Below are 18,431 nucleotides of genomic sequence, written 5' to 3' on the forward strand. Positions count from 1 at the left end.
TTTATTTTACCCTATTTATTATTATTATTTATATATTTATTATTTCACTCTGATCTTATTACTATTAATATTGCATTTATTATTTTACTCTATTTATTATTACAGTAGAGTCTCACTTATCCAACATAAACGGGCCGGCAGAACGTTGGATAAGCGAATATGTTGGATAATAAGGAGAGATTAAGAAAACGCCTATTAAATATCAAAATAGGTTATGATTTTACAAATTAAGCACCAAAACATCATGTTATACAACAAATTTGACAGAAAAAGTAGTTCATTACACATTAATGCTATGTAGTAATTACTGTATTTATGAATTTAGCACCAAAATATCACGGTGTTTTGAAAACACTGACTACAAAAATATGTTGGATAATCCAGAACGTTGGATAAGTGAGTGTTGGATAAGTGAAACTCTACTGTACTTGTATTATTTTCCTGTATTTATTATGATTATGATTATTACATGTATTATTTTATTCTATTATTATTAAAAGGATACATAAGCACATTTACATTGAAGAAGATGAGAAGAATGATTGGATCAGAGTTGGACAGTCTTATGTTAAATTAGAGCTTGATGTAAATATTCAAAAACATTTAACCTATGGATGCCTCAATTAATGTAATTTTATTGTTATCTGTTTTTATTTCTGAAATTTACCACCCTCGGCTTATATTGGAGTCAATGTTTTCCCAGTTTTTTTGTGGTAAAATTAGGTGCCTCGGCTTATATTTGGGTCGGCTAATACTCGAGTATATACGGTAACTTTATTGGTATCTATTTTTATTTTGAAATTTTCCAGTAGCGGCTGCATTGCCCACCCTTGGCTTATACTCAAGTCAATAAGTTTTCCCAGTTTTCTATGGTAAAATTAGGTGCCTTGGCTTATATTTGGGTCAGCTTATCCTCGAGTATATACAGTAATAACACAAGCATCACCACTATGGATAAAAAGGGGTTGGTCATATAAAAAGTACACAATTTCAAGACCATTTAATAAAGTGCGTGGACATGTGTCAGATAATTAGCTATGAATATAGAAACAGCTAACAACAAAAATAGTACCAAATGTTTTGGGGGGTGTAGGAAGCTATCTCTAGTCTTTCCATATTATTTCTATCCCTGTTACAGAAATAAAGTACCAGAGCATATCTACTTCATTAACAGGGGTATATCGGTACATAATATTACAAAAGCTAGGAATGATATTAAACAGTGTCACAGAGCTCTAAATGAGTGAGATGAATTATTATTTACAATGGTGAAATATATGTGCATGAGTAATACTGTTAAGGCTCAAGCTGTGATGTCTCATGGGCCATGTAGTCCCCTTCCTAGTACTATTGTGGCAGATGAAGAGGAAAACTTGGGTTTTCCACCGTTTCAGCCAGAATTGGAGCCCTTGCACCTGCAGGATGTTTGCCCTCCAGAAGTCGGCCAAACAAGCCTTGGGCAGAATTCTCCCCCGTTCTCTCGTAGGGATAATTATAATCGAGATAGAGGCACTAGGGAGGCGAATCGCTGAAGCGCCAGAATCGCTGCCAGACAATTAGCTGATTAAGCCTGTTTCCCTTGGTAAATCTTAAGGAGTCATGCATCTGGACACAGTATGGGTTTCACTTCTTGTTCCCCAGGGAAAGTGTTCCTTGGCAGGAAAACAAGATCCTATATAGGTGTACCCGCAAGGAAATCCTTGCGGAGTCAATTCGTCAGCTTCGGGAGTGAGATCGTGTGTGGACTACGCTACTCCAGTTCCTTGTTTCCAGGACCTTGCCACGGACCTTGTTCTAGTTCCAAGCCTGCCTTGTTCCCCGGACCTCGCCACGGACCCAGTTCTTGCTTCTTGCTTCTTGTTGCCTCGAATCAAGTCTTGTTGCCAAGAATCTAGTTTGTTTTCCAGCCTTGTTGTCAAGCTCCATTGGACTAAAGGACCCTGTCATTTCCCCACACTTTGCTCGGCAAAGTGTGTGTTTCGGTTATTGGATTATAACTTTGGACTCTAATATCTCATATTGGACATTGATTTCCTGGACTATATTTGACCTTTCCTGAAAGGTCTACTTCTGAACTATATTCTTCACTTGTTTTTATTGACTTTATATATTCCTTTAATAAAGATATTAGATAGATTCTGGTCTCTGTGCATGGTTATTGGTGCTCTGCAGCCTGGGTCCTGACACAAGCACCTTTCCTTCGCCTTTTACATCTAATCCTCGAAAATGCATTTGGCAGGGCTCTACACCACACCTCTGTGACATCTCGGAGGTATCTATAAACAGTATCTGCAAGCTGTTGCTCATGCCCTGTTGCCATGGAAGCCCCGAGTAAAAACTAAAAATAAACAGAGGAAGGGATTTGTGCCTGCTACTTGGAAGGAAAGAGACTGTCGACAGAAAACTTTGGGTTACGCTTGGAGGAAATTAATAGAAAGCTTTCCGAAACATCTCCCATATCCTCCAACTCTGGGACAAATGGCAAGGTAGGCAACTTCAAACACAAATAAAAAAGAAATACTGATAATTGCTAAATATGAGGCAAAATGGAAAGAACTATGCAATAAACACCTATTAATCAGGGTTGTTGTATGTTTTCCGGGCTGTATGGCCATGTTCCAGAAGTACAGTAGAGTCTCACTTATCCAAGCTGAACGGGCCGGCAGAAGCTTGGATAAGCGAATATCTTGGATAATAAGGACAGATTAAGGAAAAGCCTATTAAACATCAAATTAGGTTATGATTTTACAAATTAAGCACCAAAACATCATGTTCTACAACAAATTTGACAGAAAAAGTAGTTCAATACGCAGGAATGTTATGTAGCAATTACTATATTTACGAATTTAGCACCAAAATATCACAATATATTGAAAAAATTGACTACAAAAATGGCTTGGATAATCCAGAAGCTTGGATAAGCGAGGCTTGGATAAGTTAGACTACTGTACTGATAATTGCTAAATAAGAGGCAAAATGGAAAGAACCATGCAATAAACACCTATTAATCAAGGTTGTTGTATTTTTTCCGGACTGTATGGCCATGTTCCAGAAGTACTCTCTCCTGGCGTTTCGCTCACATCTATGGCAGGCATCCTCAGAGGTTGTGAGATTGTGAACATGGCCATACAGCCCGGAAAACATACAACCACCCTGTGATCCCGGCCATGAAAGCCTTGTGACAACACATCTATATCTATATATATAAATGAGTGATGGCATCACGGAGACCCACAAAACAACAAGACTACAGGCCCCCCAACCTCGAAATTTGACAACACAACCCATCATCCATGCCTCTAGGTTGATACAACAAAAAGAAAAGAAAAATAAAGTCCTAATTAGAGGGAGAGCAATAATTGTTTTTATCCAATTGCTGACAGTTAGAGGGTTAATCTCTGCCCACTTGGTCTCCTAGCAACCAATTCAGCTCAGGGACAGGCAGACTTAGGTCTCTAATTTGCACTGGATTATATGGCAGTGTAGACTCAAGGCCCTTCCACACAGCTATATAACCCATTTATAATCTTACTAGCTCTGCCCGGCCACGCGTTGCTGTGGCGAAGTATGGTGGTATGGGAAATAAAGTATTGAGGAATTGGTGGTAGCTAAGGTAAAGGGTAAACGTTTTCCCCTGACTCTGGGGGTTGGTGCTCATCTCCATTTCTAAGCCGAAGAGCCGGCGTTGTCCGTAGACTCCTCCAAGGTCATGTGGGATGACTACATGGAGCGGCGTTACCTTCCCGCCGGAGCAGTACCTATTGATGCACTCACATTTGTATGTTTTTGAACTTCTGGGTTGGCAGAAGCTGGGGCTAACAGTGGGGGCTCTCTCTGCTCCTCTAATTCAAGCCTGTGGCCTTTCGGTCCAGAAGTTCAGCAGCTCAGCGCTTTAACACGCTGCGCCATCGGGGGATATTATTTCCTAAAAGTTGTGAATATACAATATTTCAGATTGTTGTTTTTTTTGTCTGTTGGAGGCAAGTATGAATGCTGCAATTAGGAGAAATGATTAGGATGTAATGGCCTTGAAGCTTTAAAGCCTGGCTGTTTCCTCCCTGAGTGATTTTTTTGTTGGGAGGTGTTAGCTGGCCCTGATTGTTTCCTGTCTGGAATTCCCTTGCTGAAATATAGTTTCATTCTCTAATATACATTTTCTTTCCAGCAATACCATGGAACCATCACAGGACCTCTCCTTAGTGCCAGAAGTCCGACTTCAGCAGAAGTACTGGATAGCAGAGGAGAGTAAAGCCAAATTGTTGAGTGCCGGTGCCAAATGCTTGGGTACAGTCATTCAAAGTGAGCATTACTACGACACTGCTTCAGACGAACTAGCAATGGCCGAGTTGTGGCTAAGTCAAAGAAATCAACAGTGGAGCCTTATAGTGGGATCTCAGAAGCAAACTACTGAATCAGTCCCTAAGATATGGGAACTTCCATGCTTCCATGCTAACACTCAACTCACAGTTCACAAAGACATAGATAAGATACAAATAAAGTTGGCATTGCTTAATAATCAAAACAATCACCAGCATGATTCCAATGAATTTCGAGTTAATTCTACATACACAGAGATTGTGAAAGACAGTGACATAATTGCATATCTGGCAGATTTCTTTAACATAGATTTGGAGGCTGAAGGAGGAGGGAACATGGGCATGGAAGACTTTTTGCGGAGAGCAGGGATCCAGCATTATGCAACCAATCATATTGTTAATCAAGCAACATATCAGCTGAGTAACAGGTACACGATTATAATTCAAAGGAACGAATACTCTTTGAAAGAGTCTGCAACTGTCCTGCTTGATGTAGACATCTCAAACATCTGCAAAGGTTTAGAAGACATTGAGAAGTTGGGAAACTACCTGGGATTTATTCAAAGCGAGCATGCCGAATCAGACAACATGACCACAAAATCTTCCAGCTTTCAAACAAGGGCCAACTAACATCTCCCAACAAAGGATTCCCCCAGGCAGGAAGCAGCCAGGCCTTGAACCTAAAAGGCCATTCAATGCTAATCAAGCTGGCCAATTGCAACATTCACACTTGCCTCCAACAGACAGGAGTTCTTTCTCCCACCCTGAACATTATTCCATAGATATATAAACCTCCCTTGCCTAGTTTCCAACAGACCTCACAATCTCTGAGGATGCCTACCATAGATGTGGGCAAAATGTCAGGAGAGAATGCTTCTGGAACATGGCCATACAGTCTGGAAAACTCACAGCAACTGAATCTTAATAGTTAGGTGTAGGTAAAGGTTTCCCCTGACATTAAGTCGAGTCGTGTCCGACTCTGGGGGTTGGTGCTCATCTCCATTTCTAAGCCAAAGAGTCCATAGACACCTCCAAGGTCATGTGGCCACTGGCATGACTGCACGGAGCGCCATTACCTTCCCGCCGGAGTGGTACTTATTGATCTACTCACATTTGCATGTTTTCGAACTGCTAGGTTGGCAGAAGCTGGGGCTAACAGCAGGTGCTCATTCCGCCCCCCGGATTCATTATCCGTAGATGCCTCCAAAGTCATGTGGCCGACATGACTACATGGAGCACCGTTAACTTTTCGCCAGAGCAGTACCTATTGATCTACTCATATTTGCATATTTTCAAACTGCTAGGTTGGCAGAAGCTGGGGCTAACAACAGGTGCTCATTCCGCTCCCCGGATTCAAACCTGCAACTTTTTGGTCCACAAGTTCAGCAGCTCAGCGCTTTAACACACTGTGCCAATGGGGGCCCCTTTCATAATAATTATTTAGATATATTATTATGAGAACGCATCAATACTTATTATTTGTGCCTTTAAAAACATTAAGCCCATTTATGTGTGTAACGGAATTCTCTACAGCAGGAAAATTCAGATTTATGGCAATAGCAGCAGTATAACTAGTGTCAGCAGTAATCTATGAATAGCACACTTAATAGTTGCTGGGGGAGAGAGGCATTCAAGGGAGCGCTGCCGAAATCAACTGCTTTAGATTTGGCTCTGCATTTAAAAACTGCACAGGTGGCTGTGTGATAGTTCAATTAAATAAATCCGTCAACTAACCAGACTTAATCTTTTCATTCAGCAATGCTGCAGAAAAACAGGATGTCTTCAGAAAATATCTGTCTTTGGCAAACAGGGATCCTGACAACTATTTGCCATTTCTTGCAAATTAATACATTATGACTTCATAGGATTCTGGCACCCAGGATGTGCACATTCAGCCACTCTTATTACTGTTAAAATTCAGAGCAGAAAGGCTGCTGGATTTGGCATTTCTTCATTTAACAGTTTCAGATGCTGACATTTTTGAATACATGTTTAATTGACGAGTCTCTGCTATTTCGTAAATTGTCACCTTCAGCACATTTAAATCTGAAATTCAACTTTCATTGTTATGTCAGCATTTCACTTCTTAGGCACTACTGTAAGAATGCCAAATAATTTAGAGAAGGAGCACTACCTCAATAATACCTTAACCTGGGAACAACAAATATTTACAGGACCAAGTCCAACTATAAGTCCCATCAAGAATACAGAATCAATGGAGATTTGGTAAATCAACAATCAAGCCATATTGTCTGGGATTTATGAACTGTAGCCTGACTTCTGCGCTTATAATTTCTGATTTCTAAATGTTTGGAGCTAAAAAAAACAATGCTTTGACAACTGAGCAAGGAGATCTTCTGCTTGGGAAATGTCAATACTGTATATCCTGGCGCATTCTGCCATACTGAATTTGGCTATTGTATTAGAGGTTGCACTGAAATATTTTATAACAACACATGCAATACATATACACCAGTTTTTTTCCGTGTCAGGAGCAAGGAGAAACTGCAAGTCGCTTCTGGAGTCAGAGAATTGGCCATCTGCAAGGACGTTACCCAGGGGACGCTTGGATGTTTTGACTATCCTTGTGGGAGGCTTCTCTCATGTCCCCGCATGGAGCTAAAGCTGATAGAGGGAGTTCACCAGTGGTTCCAAACCTTTTTTTTTTTGACCAGGGACGACTCTCTAACATTAGTAGGGTTGCGAATTTTTTTTTTTTTTCGTGAACTTTAGCTTCAGTTTGGTTATCTAGGGTGCCGATTCAAAAAATTGCATTGGATCTAGTTTCTGATACAGAATATATGCCACCCAGTAGTCGCCATCTGCCCGCTCACAGAAAACTATATTTAATAATATAAATCTGATGTGGTCTATCCAATGCAAATTTCTGAATCAGCACTCCACATAACCCCAGAAAAAGGCCTAAAAATGAAGACATCAAGGGGCTTCCACTTCCAGGCACCACATGAAATGGTTCCATTCAGGTGGAAGGAGGAGGAGGAGAAGCAGCAGTCAGAAGGCTTGTTGTCGCACGTTTTCTGGGTACTCATCCCTGTTGCCTCGGCACTATAAGAGGGTTTCACGAGACCAACCATGCTCATTACAACAATGTAGTAACGGTGAGGCCGTGGACCATATTTTAGTTCTTGGGGAGCACTGGTGGTCCATGGACCACAGGTTGGGAGCCACTGATTTACACACTATGTTGGCACTATATAATGAAAATATAAGTGAATGTATGTAGGGCCAGAATCTGTATAATCTCTGAGAGAAGGCAGCATATAAATGAAATGCATTCATTTTTATTTATTTGCTACATTTATATCCCGCCCTTCTCACCCCGAAGGGGACTCAGAGTGGCTTACAAATTATATGTACATACAATATATTGTATTATTAGCATAACACAATATTAGCATTAAATTACTATACTGTACTATATCACTATATGGTAATATTATTAGTAATATTGCATGTAATATATAATATATAATTAATATTATATTGTATTATTATGATTAGTATTGCATTACATTATAATATTATCAATATTATACGTACAGTAGAGTCTCGCTTATCCAACGTAAACGGGCCGACAGAATGTTGGATAAGCGAATATGTTGGATAATAAGGAGAGATTAAGGAAAAGCCTATTAAACATTAAATTAGGTTATGATTTTACAAATTAAGCACCAAAACATCATGTTATACAACAAATTTTACAGAAAAAGTAGTTCAGTACGCAGTAATGTTATGTAGTAATTACAGTATTTACGAATTTAGCACCAAAATATCACGATGTATTGAAAACATTGACTACAAAAATGCGTTGGATAATCCAGAACGTTGGATAAGCGAGTCTTGGATAAGTGAGACTCTACTGTATATACAATTGATTATATTTTATATTATTATATATTATATTGTATATTATATACAATATATGTATATGTATGTGTGTGTGTGTGTGTGTGTGTATATATATGTATTAGCATAGCATAAATGAATGAATAAATAAATAATATCCTTTTGCCTCATCCCTGGAGTTTTTATTCTCTGAAGTAGCAGTGCTTAACAAGTAATTTAAACCAAGATTACTATGCAAATACTGTAATTCCAGCTGCCATGTGAAGTATTTCACAGTTTTTCTACAGCTACCTAGGAGCAGATTCAAGGAATGTGTCCTAGCACATATTCCTGAATGTGTATGAGAACTAAACCATTAACAGAAATTGTCATGTAAAGTCATAATGAAACAAAGAAAAGTGGGGAAATGCAGTCCTTTTCAACAGCCAAAACAGCCTGTTACATGGGTTTTAATTTATGGTCTCAGCAAAAATTAATATGCAACCTCAATGGCACAAGTGAACCTTGAAGCTTCTGAAGTGCCACTAGCTCTTTTATTATCTAAAACCGCTACCCAACCATAACTCATGCTCTTATCATTTTATGCTATAACTTATGGCAGTGCGTAAGTGCAATAACTACATCAAATACAAGCCAAAGAATCTAGTTTTGAGATGTTGTTATAACAGGGCTTATTCGCTCCCATTTCATAGCTTAGTTACATATACACATGAAGATCTTCCATTTCAAGATTAAACAAAAGGTTGTGGTTTAATCTTGAAAGCTTAATTTAGTGGTGGTTGTTTTTAACTGCAGGGAAAATGAGAAAATAAAAAAGCAAAAAAAAGGACAATTCAAATACTTTAAAACACTAAGTTGTGCAAAGAGTAATATTTTATCCAAAGGAAGGGAACAGGTTTCAAACTTATTAGTAAATATAGTGATCTAGACTCAACAACATGGAATGACTAAACACAAACAAAACACTTAGATTTGTTACATGCAGCAACATGTTCAGTAACAAACAGAACAAACACTATAACAGATAATGATGGATACATAGTGCCTTATAGCTAAGTAAACTCACCAAACTATAATGGTTAACAGTAATCAAAGACATTTAAATACATTGTATAAATGTCACAAATGAAAGGCTCTATGTGAAATCAGGAAATCTGTTTTTGGTTTGCAGATAGTTCAGTAAAAGTGGTACTCATATGTGAAATATCAACTACTAGCACCTAGTATCAAGCAAAAAGTGGGTGCTAGAAACAATATCATACCTAAACTACATGTAGGTAAACATTCATTGAACCAGCTCTCTATATTTCTCATCCCAACATCTAGGTACGAAGAGTGGATAGTTTTCTATCTGGAAAGGTGTTTGGAATTAAAGTTGAGTGCTCGACAGCAGTACGTGTGAAAAAGATCTTGGCGTCCTCGTGGACAACAAGTTAAACATAAGCCTACAATGTGATGCGGCGGCAAAAAGGCCAATGGGATTTTGTCCTGCATAAATAGGAGTCTAGTGTCTAGATCAGGGGTCCCCAAACTAAGGCCCGGGGGCCAGATGCGGCCCTCCAAGGTTATTTACCTGGCCCCCGTCCTCAGTTTTAGATTTAGGCTTGCCCAAAGTCTGAAATGACTTGAAGGCACACAACAACAACAATCCTACTTTACTTGACTATCTCATTGGGCAGAAGCAGGCCCAGTCTTCCCATTGAAATCGTGATAGGTTTATGTTGGTTAAAATTGTTTTTATTTTTAAATATTGTATTGTTCATTCATTTACCAATATTGTGATATGGTAATAATATAATATATTGTGTATACATATAATATTGATAATATAACAATGTAATACAATATAGTACTTATTTATTTATTTATTACAGTATTTCTACCCCACCCTTCTCACCCAGTAGGGGACTCAGGGCGGCTAATAATAATAATACAATGAAATAATGCTGTATAAAATAATATTAATAATATATTAAATGTAATATTACTACTAATAATATGGTATAGTGGTATAGTACAATATAGTAATATATAATGCTAATACTGTGCTATGCTAATAATATAATATATTGTATATACATACAACTTGTAAGCCGCTCTGAGTCCCCTTCGGGGTGAGAGAGGGTGGAGTATAAATGTAGCAAATAAACAAATAAATAAATGTTGGGGGGTTTTTTGCACTACTAATAAGACATGTGCAGTGTGCATAGGAATTTGTTCGTTTTTTTCCCAAATGATAATTTGGCCCCTCAACAATCTGAGGGACCATGAACCGGCCCTCCACTTTAAAATTTGAGGACCCCTGGTCTAGATCCAGAAAAGTCATAGGTAAAGGTAAAGGTATTCCCCTGACATTAAGTCCAGTTGTGTCCAACTCTGTGGGTTGGTGCTCTTCTCCATTTCTAAGTCGAAGAGCCAGCGTTGTCCGTAGACATCTCCAAGGTCATGTGGCCGGCATGACTGCATGGAGCTACCCCTCTATTTTGCCTTGGTCAGACCACCCCTGGAATACCGTGTCCTATTCTGGGCACTGCAACTGAAGGGAGATGTTGACAAGCTGGAAAGTGTACAGAGGAGGGCGACTAAAATGATTAAGGATCTGGAGAACAAGCTGCATGTGGAGTGGCTTAAACAGCTGGGCATGTATAAATATGTGGAGGGAAGTCATAGGGAGGAGGGAGCTGCCTTGGAGACTAGGACACAATGGAACAACAGCTTCAAACTACAGGAAAGGAGATTCCACCTGAACATGAGGAATAACTTCCTCACTGTGAGAGATGTTCAGTAGTGGAACTCTCTGCCCCGGAGTGTGGTGGAGGCTCCTTCTTTGGAGACTTTTAAGTAGAGGCTGGATGACCAAGTGGCTTTAGCATCTACCCGGGAGGCCCTACTCTCAGTCCCACCTTCATCTCAAGTTCCTTTAAGATCTACCCATGAGGCCCTACTCTCGTTCCCACCTCTGTCTCAAGTTCCTTTAAGATCTAACCGGGAGGCCCTACTCTCGGTCCCACTTCCGTCTCAAGTGGCTTTAAGATCTACCCGGGAGGCCCTACTCTCCGTCCCACTTCCGTCTCAAGTGCCTTTAAGATCTATCTGGGAGACCCTACTCTCAGTCCCACCTTCATCTCAAGTTCCTTTAAGATCTACCCATGAGGCCCTACTCTCGGTCCCATCTCCATCTCAATATATACCTGAGACAACACTATGTGATACAAATGGCCATCTGTCGGGGGTACTTTCAATGTGACTTTCCTGTTTCTTAGAAGGGGATTGGACTGGATGGCCCGTGAGGTCTCTTCCAACTCTATGATTCTATGCTGAAGCCTCTGTGGTAGAGTCCAAATATTATATTTTTTTGTCAGGATGATGGAATAAAAACAAAGAAACAACTCCCTATGCTAGCATCCTGAACATACACTTCCAGTCTTGTAGTTTAGACAAAATGCAAGATAGTATGCGTTTGGCAATGAAAGCAATGCAAAAGCACCTGCAAAACTGGCCTGCTAGCAAACATAGTAATAATTACTGAATTATAACTCACAGTAACACATTTAGGGATATCTAGGTCAAAAATAGCACCTTGAACTGAGCTCAGGAGCAGTTTGAAAACTAGTGTCATTGCTGGGAAACGAGTAGTATGTTGCTCCTAAAACACACACCTGACAACACATTGACTGCCATACTTTTGCACAAACTTTCAAATGTGCTTCAGGGAAACTCCACACCAGAGCACATTACAGTAATCTGATCCACAGTAATTCTAATAATCCCTAACAGTTTTTGTCATTGATTATAATAGTGACATTTAACTCTTGGAAATCTCAAACCTATTGATCATACTATTGTAAAACACCAGGATTATTTTTTTTCAATATTTAATCTAATATTTTATACAAAAGTCTAACTGTGATTGCACTATATTAATGGAACTCATCTTAAAATTGTGCATTCAAGAATGGCAATAACATTTAAAAAAACATATGGAATAATGCAAATATCAACCCAATTTCCAATACCTTCATCCTTCTTAATTTCTGAACTCTATCATACAAGCTTCAAATTAATTTATTCTTGTCAATACCAATCAACCTGCTTTTTCATCAAAAGAGATTACACAACGCAAAGTGATATAACTGGCTACAGTTGAGTTAATGTACCATTGTTTGCAGCAAGAAATACAATATAGCAGACAGGTTAGGTTAAGATAAAGATCAATGGGTTATGAAAGGGCTAAGACACTAAGGTAAGGAGAAATTAAATTTAAAGTCATCAATCTCAAAGACTGACAGTGAAATGCTATATATATTGACTCAAAAGCAGTTGCCCATCCTATGTTAGGACATTCAGCCCCCTGCCTTCACTTGGGTTGGGGGCACAAGACCCTTTTTTTAACCTGAGATAATTCCTAAGAATGTATAGGTCTTCCAGCATGGATATATAATTGATGTCCATTGAAAGCTGATGATAGAATCACATTGAAGGATTTGATTCTCTCAAAAAATTGCTAGAGAGATGCATTATTAGTGGAAGTTAACCACAGAACCATACTGGAGGACCTAGAGATTCCTAGAGACAACAAATATATAAATAATCAAATCCATAAAAGTAAAAAAAAAAATGGTGGGGAGACAACTGTATACTGACAAGTATACTGATAAGGGTTAAACCCTTGTGCCGGCTGGACTGCTGACCTGAAGGTTGCCGGTTCAAATCTATGAGGCTGGGTGAGCTCCCATCTGTCAGCTCTAGCTTACAGGGACATGAGAGAAGCCTCCTAGCAAGATGGTAACACATCTGGGCATCCTCTGGGCAAGGTCTCTGTAGACAGCCAATTCTCTCACACCATAAGCAACTTGAAGTATATTTTCAATTTGCTTTTGACACATAAAAAAGCATACCATTTTAAGTATTTGGGAGATGCTTTCCAACAAGAGGAACATGCATACCCATGGAATCATCTGCATGATCTTCTCATCCATGGATCACTTAGGTGCCAAATGGATGAGGTGTACTGTCCTCACTGTTTCCATTCTATCTGTTCCTCCCTATTATCATAGTTGAAGGACAAGGGTAAGAGAAAGGCCTCTTGACGTAGAAATAACCACTTGTACATATGAATAGTTGACATCTGAGGAATGCTGCTCTGATGACTAAAACACAGCAGGCTGGGACATTTTTTTTATCATACAAAGGGTGGATTCTCTTCAGAAGTCACACCTTTGGGCAGGTAGTTGTTGGTATGCAGAACAGCCTATAGAAATTAAGATACACAGAATGGAGGACTCCCCATTCAAGAAAAGTAAAGAGCCTGTAGAACATGGTTTGAAAGTCTATGCTAGAGTTGTGCGCAGAACCCGTTTTCCTTAGTTTCACCTATTCTTTCGTACTTTCGTTACCTTCGGGAGCATGTAACGGGAAGGCCCCCATACGAAAATAACTCGACACGAAAGCAAGCGGGAGTCGATTATTGGCTCTCGCTCTACTTTCATGAGCATGTGGTGCTTCATATCTCCTTGCCTTGGAAAGAGAGAGTGAGTGTGTGGCATGCAAGCCCAGCACAGGTGTCTGCCTGCAGCCAAGCGCCTCCTTTAGAGCAAGACAGTCAGAACTTGCTTTCTTGCTTTGAGAGATTGCATGTGTGGTGTGCATGCCCAGCACCCATGGCTTCTGCAGCTGAGCACCTCCTCTAGAGTAAGAAAGTCAGAACTTGCCTCCTTGCCTTGAAAGAGTGTGTATGTGATGTGCAGGCCCAGTGCGGGCACCTGCCTGCAGCGGAGCACCTCCTCTAGAGTAAGAAAGTCAGAACTTGCCTCCTTGCCTTGAGAGGGTGCTTGTGTGACGTGCAGGCCCAGCGCTCAAGCCTGCCTGCAGCCGAACACCTACTCTAGAGTAGAAACAGGTAAGAAGCCTCCTTAAAGCATGCGCCTGTCTGCAGCTGAGCACCTCCTCTAGAGTAAGAAAGTCAGAACTTGCCTCCTTGCCTTGTGTGGTATGCAGGCCCAGCGCTCGAGCCTGCCTGCAGCCGAACACCTACTCTAGAGTAGAAACAGGTAAGAAGCCTCCTTAAAGCATGCGCCTGCCTGCAGCTGAGCACCTCCTCTAGAGTAAGAAAGTCAGAACTTGCCTCCTTGCCTTGTGTGGTATGCAGGCCCAGTGCTCGAGCCTGCCTGCAGCCGAACACCTACTCTAGAGTAGAAACAGGTAAGAAGCCTCCTTAAAGCATGCGCCTGCCTGCAGCTGAGCGCCTCCTCTAGAATAAGAAAGTCAGAACTTGCCTCCTTGCGTTGTGTGGTATGCAGGCCCAGTGCTCGAGTCTGCCTGCAGCCAAGTGCCTACTCTAGAGTAGAAACAGGTAAGAAGCCTCCTTAAAGCATGCGCCTGCCTGCAGCTGAGCACCTCCTCTAGAATAAGAAAGTCAGAACTTGCCTCCTTGCCTTGTGTGGTATGCAGGCCCAGTGCTCGAGTCTGCCTGCAGCCAAGTGCCTACTCTAGAGTAGAAACAGGTAAGAAGCCTCCTTAAAAGCATGCACCTGCCTGCAGCTGAACGCCTCTCCTATCTCCTCTAGAGTAAAACAGCTTAAATGCCTAAAATGACAGGAAGGGGGGTATGGGAAGCCCTCCCTCCATAATGGGTCAATAGAAAACAGATCTTTTGGCACCAGAGACCAAAAATAGGTATTTGCTCTCCTGATTTTGGGAGGTTCCCAAAAATGGATCGGAGCCCCCACTGAAAGCCAAGACCCTAAACGGCTCAAGGTTTACCCAGACAGCACAACTATAGTATATACATGCATTTCTTCACTTTATCATGCATCCCAAGAAAAGTCAGCTAAAGAATCGGAACACTAAATGGCTGCAGAATAACTTCTATCACCCTGGAAGGGGCAAAGAAGGGAACCAAAGGGCAAAGCTTGCCCTGTAAACTCCTCCAAAGGATCTATGGTGAACTAGATGTCAGCATGATCAGAAAGACTGCTAGTACATACTCTTCTGAATGGCAAAACAGCAACAATGTAATGTTTGCTACAGTTCCCTGCCCCTTTTCAAACTAATTGGATACAAATAGCATATATAAAACATAAATAAATGTTTGTTACAGTTCTCTTTCGCTTCTCAAACTAATTGGACACAAGTTGTAACATGAAAACACACAAAGCTTTAAATCCAATTGTTAGTCCCAACTAGAAACAGGCCCATGGAATCAGCTGAATTTTGACTCACCGTTGATTAAATGGGTTTACTCTACTCAGGACTAACTGTAGCACTCAGCCCAAAATTCGTCTATGACTATTTTAATCTCAAGGGAAGAGTAGTAACAATGCTGGAATCACTGTATTCAATCACAAGGAGAGTATTTTGAAGGGAATAGACTTTGCATGTTTAATATGAAATCGTTCTCATTACTTTTGAGATAGACCACATATACATATAGACATGTACATATGTAACATATGTGTGTGATATAGATAGCACATATCTATGCTACATATGTGTGGGTGTATATGTGTGTGTGTGTGTGTGTGTATATATATATATATACACATTTGTGTGTAAATATATACACACATATAACATTATTTGTGACATACACATAGATATAAATATCTGTGTATGTCATGGATGTTATATATGTGTATCTATATATATTTTACATATGTATACACATATTTATATAATATTCCTGACATACACATATATTTATACATGTGTGTATGATGTATCATACACATAGGAATAAACATCTGTGTTTGTCACAGATAATGTTATATATGTGTGTATATATATTTACATATTATATAATATATTCATGACATATACATGATTATACAAGTGTATACAATGTAACATATACTTAGATATAAATATCTGTGTATGTCACAGATGTTATATATGTGTATCTATATATATTTACATGTGTATACACACACATATGATATTCCTGACATACACATATATTTATACATGTGTGTATGACATATCATACACACAGGTATAAATATCTGAGTATGCCACAGATGTTATTAATATGATATACATATGTTATATATTTGTGTGTGTGTGTGTGTATATAATATATATGTATCTATTTACATGTGTATATACACACAGACATGTAATATATTCCTGTGTATCATACACAAGGGTATAAATATCTGTGTATGTCACAGATAATGTTATATATGTGTGTGTATATTTACATGTGTATACACACATACATATATGTGTGTCATATATATTCATGACACACATATAATGCATCATATACACAGGTATAAATATCTGTGTATGTCACAGATAATGTTATTAATATGATATACATATGTATACACTCATATAAAATATTCATAGCATACACATATCATTTATACATGTGTATGTCACAGATAATGTTATATATGTGTGTATATTTACATGTGTATACACACATACATAATATATTCATGACATACACATATAATGTATCATACACACAGGTATAAATATCTGTGTATGTCACAGATAATGTTATTAATATGATATACATATGTATACACTCATATAAAATATTCATAGCATACACATATCATTTATACATGTGTATGTCACAGATAATGTTATATATGTGTGTATATTTACATGTGTATACACACATACATAATATATTCATGACATACACATATAATGTATCATAAACACAGGTATAAATATTTGTGTATGTCACAGATAATACTATTAATATGACATATATAATATATTCATGACATACACATATAATGCATCATACACACAGGTATAAATATTTGTGTATGTCACAGATAATGCTATTAATAAGACATATATAATACATTCATGACATACACATATAATGCATCATACACTCAGGTATAAATATTTGTGTATGTCACAGATAATGTTATTAATATGACATATATAATATATTCATGACATACACATATAATGTATCATATGCACTGGTATAAATATTTGTGTATGTCACAGATAATGCTATTAATAAGACATATATAATACATTCATGACATACACATATAATGCATCATACACTCAGGTATAAATATTTGTGTATGTCAGATAATGTTATTAATATGATATACATATGTATACACACACATATAATATATAAATGAGATACACATATAATGTATCATACACACAGGTATAAATATTTGTGTATGTCACAGATAATGTTATTAATATGACATATATAATATATTCATGACATACACATATAATGTATCATACACACAGGTATAAATATTTGTGTATGTCACAGATAATGCTATTAATATGACATATATAATATATTCATTACATACACATATAATGTATCATACACACAGGTATAAATATTTGTGTAAGTCACAGATAATGCTATTAATATGACATATATAATATATTCATGACATACACATATAATGTATCATACACACAGGTATAAATATTTGTATATGTCATATATATGCATACAGGAGGCATGGGCCAACCTGGGCCCTCCAGGGGTTTTGGACTCCAACTCCCACAATTCCCAGCAGCCTACTGGAGGGAGGGCCCACGTTGGCCCATGCTTGCTAAGCAGGCCCAGGCCAGAAGCCGTGTCTACTCACCTGAGGGTCGGAGGCGCCTTCAGGAGCCTGAAGTGTGTCGTCTGCGTGGAAAGAGGAGTCCTGCTCACCTCTGAGGGCCAGGGCGCATGCGCAGAGCGGGGCACAGGTTGACTCCTCAGCCTCGCTCAGGGCCAGGACGCATGCGCAGAGCGGGACACAGGTTGACTCTTCAGCCCCGCTCAGGGCCAGGGCGCATGCGCAGAGCGGGGCACAGGTGGGCCCTTCAGCCCCTCTGCCGGGGCGGGCCTTCCCCTCACCTGTCCCGGGCCCCGGCCGCCCTTGGAGCCTCCTCGGAGCCACCTTCGACGCCGGCGAGGAGGAAGGGGAAGCGGCGGAGGCGAGGCGGAGGAGCCGAGGAGGCGAGCGGCGACGACGAGGGGAGACACTGAAGGACAAGCCGGGCCCCCAATCCCCGAAAGGCCCCTGCCGGGCGCTGGCCAATGGGAGCGTGGAGGAGGCGGGGATATGCAAACGAAGGTGGAATGCGCAGCAGCCTGAAGACGGGGAGGGAGGGGGGCATGGAGTGTGGAGCGCGCATGCGCTTGGATGCCTGCAGTCCAACCCTAGGTAATATCACTCTGGATTTAGGGTGAACTACAACTCCCAGATCCGAGGTCAATTATCCCCAAACCAGGCCTGTATGCAT

General features: G+C 39.7%; 2 protein-coding genes across 8 annotated transcripts in view; one reads left to right on the forward strand and one right to left on the reverse strand.

Moving 5' to 3' along the window:
• Positions 1–18,149, reverse strand: part of ralgps1 (Ral GEF with PH domain and SH3 binding motif 1) — a 199,914-nt gene extending 181,765 nt beyond the window's left edge. For all 7 annotated transcript variants that reach the window (XM_062960603.1, XM_062960602.1, XM_008120835.3 and 4 more), the window contains exon 1: positions 17,786–18,149. The gene's annotated coding sequence lies outside the window, so the exon portion shown is untranslated. The remainder of the gene's footprint in view (positions 1–17,785) is intronic.
• Positions 2,267–8,353, forward strand: LOC103280789 (uncharacterized). The gene is made up of 2 exons (XM_008120833.3): positions 2,267–2,486; positions 4,166–8,353. Exons 1-2 carry the CDS (start codon positions 2,479–2,481, stop codon positions 4,944–4,946), a joined length of 789 nt encoding a protein of 262 aa, XP_008119040.1. The 5' UTR covers positions 2,267–2,478; the 3' UTR covers positions 4,947–8,353.
• Positions 18,150–18,431: the final 282 nt, after the last annotated feature.

Source organism: Anolis carolinensis, unplaced genomic scaffold, assembly GCF_035594765.1.
Source record: "Anolis carolinensis isolate JA03-04 unplaced genomic scaffold, rAnoCar3.1.pri scaffold_7, whole genome shotgun sequence".
NCBI classification, from domain to species: Eukaryota; Metazoa; Chordata; class Lepidosauria; order Squamata; family Dactyloidae; genus Anolis; species Anolis carolinensis.